Here is a 4,684-nt window from a genome sequence, read left to right as displayed (position 1 = left end):
CCTGCGCGTCCGGAGCCTGTGCTCCGCAACGGGAGAGGCCACAACAGTGAGAGGCCCGCGTACCGAAAAAAAAAATAATAATAATACGTCCTTTCAAAGAGTTTGTTTTTTGCTTTTCTTTGTGTATTAGTGGGTTGGAAATAAATGCTGAATTTTGTTGAAAATTAACAAAAATAATTATTTAGATGCTTATCTTTTAGATAAATTTATAAGGAAATGGGAAATGAGTCTGAAAACTTGCACTTTGACATGTATATGTGCTGGTTTAGACAGAGAAAAATGCTGATCAGATTTTCAATTTAGTAGAATTACTCTTTTTTAAATGGAGAATTAAAAACTTGTAAAAATGGCTAAAATATGGGTTAAAATGATGGATCACTGCTTTGGCTAATGATAAAACAGCAGTTCTCAGAGTTGGCTTATTTAGCAAAAACTTGTTAAGATTGAATTCTCTGTGAAAGTGAAATTGTGAAAGCTTTCACTGGGCGTGATAAGACTGCAGCAGAATTAAAGTGTGAGAGTTGTAAAGAGTTGACCTTATCGACAATGAAATTTTGGAAATTTTAATTCAATGACCTGTGATAAAAGTTAGTCCATGTACTGTTATTTTTTTTCCTTCACAAAGGCCCTTCAACTGTTTTTCTCCTAAGACAATAAAAGAGACAGCCTTGCAATATTTCATATAACACGTCAACTTTTCAGCTAAAAGATACTTAACAAAATTTCTACCAGCAGTCAATTCAAACATAGAGGAATACTATCTCTTTGGTAGTGATCTTGTATCTTGCCTCAGTGATTATGCTTATAAAGTTTACAAAAGAGTGAAAAAAATGATCTCAATTTCTATGCACATTTTAAGTGCTAAAAATATGGTGACACTATGACAAGAAGAGAAATGACTATACAATGTAAATTCAGGTGGCTCAATTTTAGGAAATAAATAAATTCAGACCAGTGGTAATTAAATAAGGAAGCAGACAGGAAAACCTATTTTGAAGTTCCTGATAGGAGGTGATTAAAACATTTCATTCTGTTATTGTTAAACAGTTAACAAATTTTTTTTTTTAATTTATTCAACAAACATTTATTGAGCTTACTCTCTGCTGGCACCTTCCTAAGCTCTTGGCAAAGGCAGTGAACAAAGCAAATGAAATTCCTGTTTGTTTAAGGCCTGTAAAAATTTTCAAGTTACAACCCCCCAAAATTAAAGAATTTTAGACAACGTCAGAGACCTTTGGGTAGTGATTTATTTTCTCTGCTCTTAGAGAAGACTTCCTGGAAATAGTCAAAGAACACCAGTCTAGATGCTCTCTTACTTCTCTCAATATCTAGGTTGTTAATTTGAGAATCAGAAGGGTGCTTGAGTTAGTGTGGAAAAAGTGAGCTGATGGCATTGGGTGACCTCGTGGCACAGATCAGTGCGTGGGAACCTCTTCCTCCCGAGACAGAATGGAATAATCCTGTGGTCAGAAACTTCATGTTCTCAAACCCTGGCCTTTATTTTTTAACTGGACAGCAGTGGATCAACACTGGATACTCTTGCTCTCAGGTACCTTTGCCTCTGCTCCATGAAATCTACCTCCTTTCCATTCAGACAGAGCTCAGAGAAGTTGATTACGTTTCACCTTCTTTAGTTATAATAACATTGCATTTCTTTTTCTCTAAGACTGTATTCTATTCTCAGGTGCAATCTGGGTGTTACCTATGCTGATCCACTTCATATATACAGTAATTTTCTAAGAAGTTCTTCTAAAAATGGTGTTACTCTTTGATGATGTGCCTATTTTTATTTTTTATTGAAGAAAAATGTCACTTTCAATTTCTGGGGTATCTAGTTTTGCTCTTATGGTCTATTATGTGAAGATACAGATGGCTTATTTTATTTATGAGATTATCTAGGTAAAATTTTAGATTCTGGCAGCAGAGTCACAGGAAAATGACAATAAAAGGAAGGTGAAAAGAAGAGAACATCAGTCCATACCTCATCACCTTCACTTGTCTTTCAAAATCAGAGCTCAAGTTGCACTGATCCTCCATTTATTTTAGTTTCTGGTGGTTACACTCTTAATTCCCTACAAATGGGTCCTTCACTTGCTACGCAAGTCTTCTTGGCTCCCAACTTCAGTAAAGATCTGGTACGCTGGTGAAAACCTCTCCGTTCCTATTTCCAATGGAAATTTCCTTCCCAACCTCTAGTTTTATCTCTTAAATTTCCTACATGCTGGTTCCCAGGACTAGGCTTCTTGATCTAGTATCTTGCTCTTGCTATTTGCCTCCTCTGGATACTTCATTCCTACCCTGGCCCTGGATTCAGTGTCAGGTCTCTGATGCTTTATGAGGAATCTCCATGAAGATGTACACCTGTCTGACTCCTGAGAACAACCACCCTGGAGTCCTTGATATTGTACTTTTCCCAGGCCCTCAGTTTGCCTGAGAAAGCCTAGTGGTTGCTTTTGCTGTGTTGAAAATGTCATGAGTTCATTTAGCTTTGGCTCACTGGGCTACACCACCACCAGTTTCCGTCATAATGAAATGGTGACAAGCCTGGTCTCAGCTCCTCTCTCCTTGCCTGGGATTTCCCAGGAAGAATCTTTATTCTCAATGATTTACCTCCTGAATTTAAACATATAGAGATGGAATATTGTCCCCTTTTACTCCTTTATATAACTTCCTTTTAAAAATAAGTTTTTCTGGCTTTCATTGCAAATTAACTCTTTCACTCTAGGTATCATTAACTCAGGGAATCTTTTACTGGGTTAATTTTAACACAAAAATTTCTTGCAAAGACTGAAATAAAAAATTTTACAGTTCAGGTTGTATAATTTGGTGCTACTTTGAGGCTGAATAGCATTATGTGGAAAAAAAACATGCAGATCCCAAATAGCTGGATTAAATTTGTTCAGTGATTTTTATAAAATTACATGAGTAAATAATTTAATTGGAGAATAAAGCCTCAAAAAGAAATTGATGGGACACAACTAATTTTAGAGTGAAATTATAAATTGGAAATAACTGCATGCACCAAGGGAAATGCGTGCATTTATTCTGGAGTACACATGAGTCATATAGAGTGAACATGTTCTGTGATTCTTTTGAAGATTGAAGAGGTCAGGATTCAATTGCTGCTATAGATGAGAATTGCTTTGGATACTTATTGGGATACTTACTGGGTTTTACCTTTAACATTTAGACTTACATACAAAAGTTATACAATATCAGAGCATAAGCATCAAAAGTTAAATTATTTTCATAAAGTGAGACTTCATGACCTCTTGAATAATATCTCTTGGAAGAACTGAAATCATACATATCATGAATGATGAATTTTGGTGAAGATCACTGTAAGACAAAATTAAGAGAAATTCTCGGTCACTATTAAAATCCAAAAGGAGGGATTTCAGAGAGCTTCCAGATTGATGAAGCAGAATGCCTCCACGGGCCACAATGCAGGGCTCCAAACTACAAGAGGACTGAAGTTTCTTTGTTCTCGACCTCACCCTATGAATCTCTTCATCTGGCTGTTGGTTCCTGTGCTTCAATATCCTCGGTAATAAACCATTCATCTACTGTGTGGTTGACAGGGTCTCAGTGCTCTGGCCAGGTGTCAGGCCTGTGCCTCTGAGGTGGGAGAGCCGAGTTCAGGACATTGGTCCACCAAAGACCTCCCGGCTCCAAGAAATATCAAACAGCGAAAGCTCTCCCAGAGATCTCCATCTCAACGCTAAGACCCAACTCCACTCAACAACCAGCAAGCTCCAGTGCTGGACACCCTATGCCAAACAACTAGCAAGACAGGAACACAACCCCATCCATTAGCAGAGAGGCTCCCTAAAATCATACTAAGTTCACAGACACCCCAAAACACACCACTGGATGTGGTCCTGCCCACCAGAAAGAAAAGATCCAGCCTCATCCACTAGAAGACAGGCACCAGTCACCTCCACCAGGAAGCCTATACAACCCACTGAACCAAACTTACCCACTGGGGGTAGACACCAAAAACAACGCGAACTACGAACCGGCAGCCTGTGAAAAGGAGACTCCAAACACAGTAAATTAAGCAAAATGAGAAGACAGAGACATACACAGCAGATGAAGGAGCAAGGTAAAAACCTACCAGACCAAACAAATGAAGAGGAAAGAGGCAGTCAACCTGAAAAAGAATTCAGAGTAATGATAGTAAAGATGATCCAAAATCTTGGAAATAGAATGGAGAAAATATAAGAAACGTTTAACAAGGACCTAGAAGAACTAAAGAGCAAACAAACAATGATGAACAACACAGTAAATGAAATTAAAAATACTCTAGAAGGAATCAATAGCAGAATAACTGAGGCAGAAGGATGGATAAGTGACCTGGAAGATTAAATAGTGGAGATAACTACTGCAGAGCAGAATAAAGAAAAAAGAATGAAAAGAATTGAGGACAGTCTCAGAGACCTCTGAGACAGCATTAAATGCATCAACATTCGAATTATAGGGGTCCCAGAAGAAGAAGAGAAAAAAAAATAAAGAGAAAAAAAAAGGGATGAGAAAGTATTTGAAGAGATTATAGCTTAAAACTTCCCTAATATGGGTAAGGAAATAGTCAGTCAAGTCCAGGAAGCACAGAGAGTCCCATACAGGATAAATCCAAGGAGAAACACACCAAGACACATATTAATCAGACTATCAAAAATTAAAT

General features: G+C 37.6%; 1 protein-coding gene across 2 annotated transcripts in view; it reads right to left on the bottom strand.

The window, feature by feature from the left end:
* Positions 1-284: 284 nt before the first annotated feature.
* The window catches only part of KIAA0408 (KIAA0408 ortholog), a 30,751-nt gene continuing 26,351 nt past the window's right edge, over positions 285-4,684 (bottom strand). The window contains exon 6 of one of the 2 annotated variants that reach the window (XM_024122529.3): positions 285-3,339. In XM_024122529.3, coding sequence (XP_023978297.2) covers positions 3,237-3,339 — 103 coding nt within the window. In that variant the 3' untranslated portion in view covers positions 285-3,236. The remainder of the gene's footprint in view (positions 3,340-4,684) is intronic. The other variant, XM_028494464.2, reaches the window with a different exon arrangement.

This window comes from Physeter macrocephalus, chromosome 10 (assembly GCF_002837175.3).
Source record: "Physeter macrocephalus isolate SW-GA chromosome 10, ASM283717v5, whole genome shotgun sequence".
In the NCBI taxonomy this organism is placed as follows: Eukaryota; Metazoa; Chordata; class Mammalia; order Artiodactyla; family Physeteridae; genus Physeter; species Physeter macrocephalus.
The sequence above is the reverse complement of the archived record's forward strand: the minus strand, read 5'-3'. Positions and strand labels throughout refer to the sequence as shown.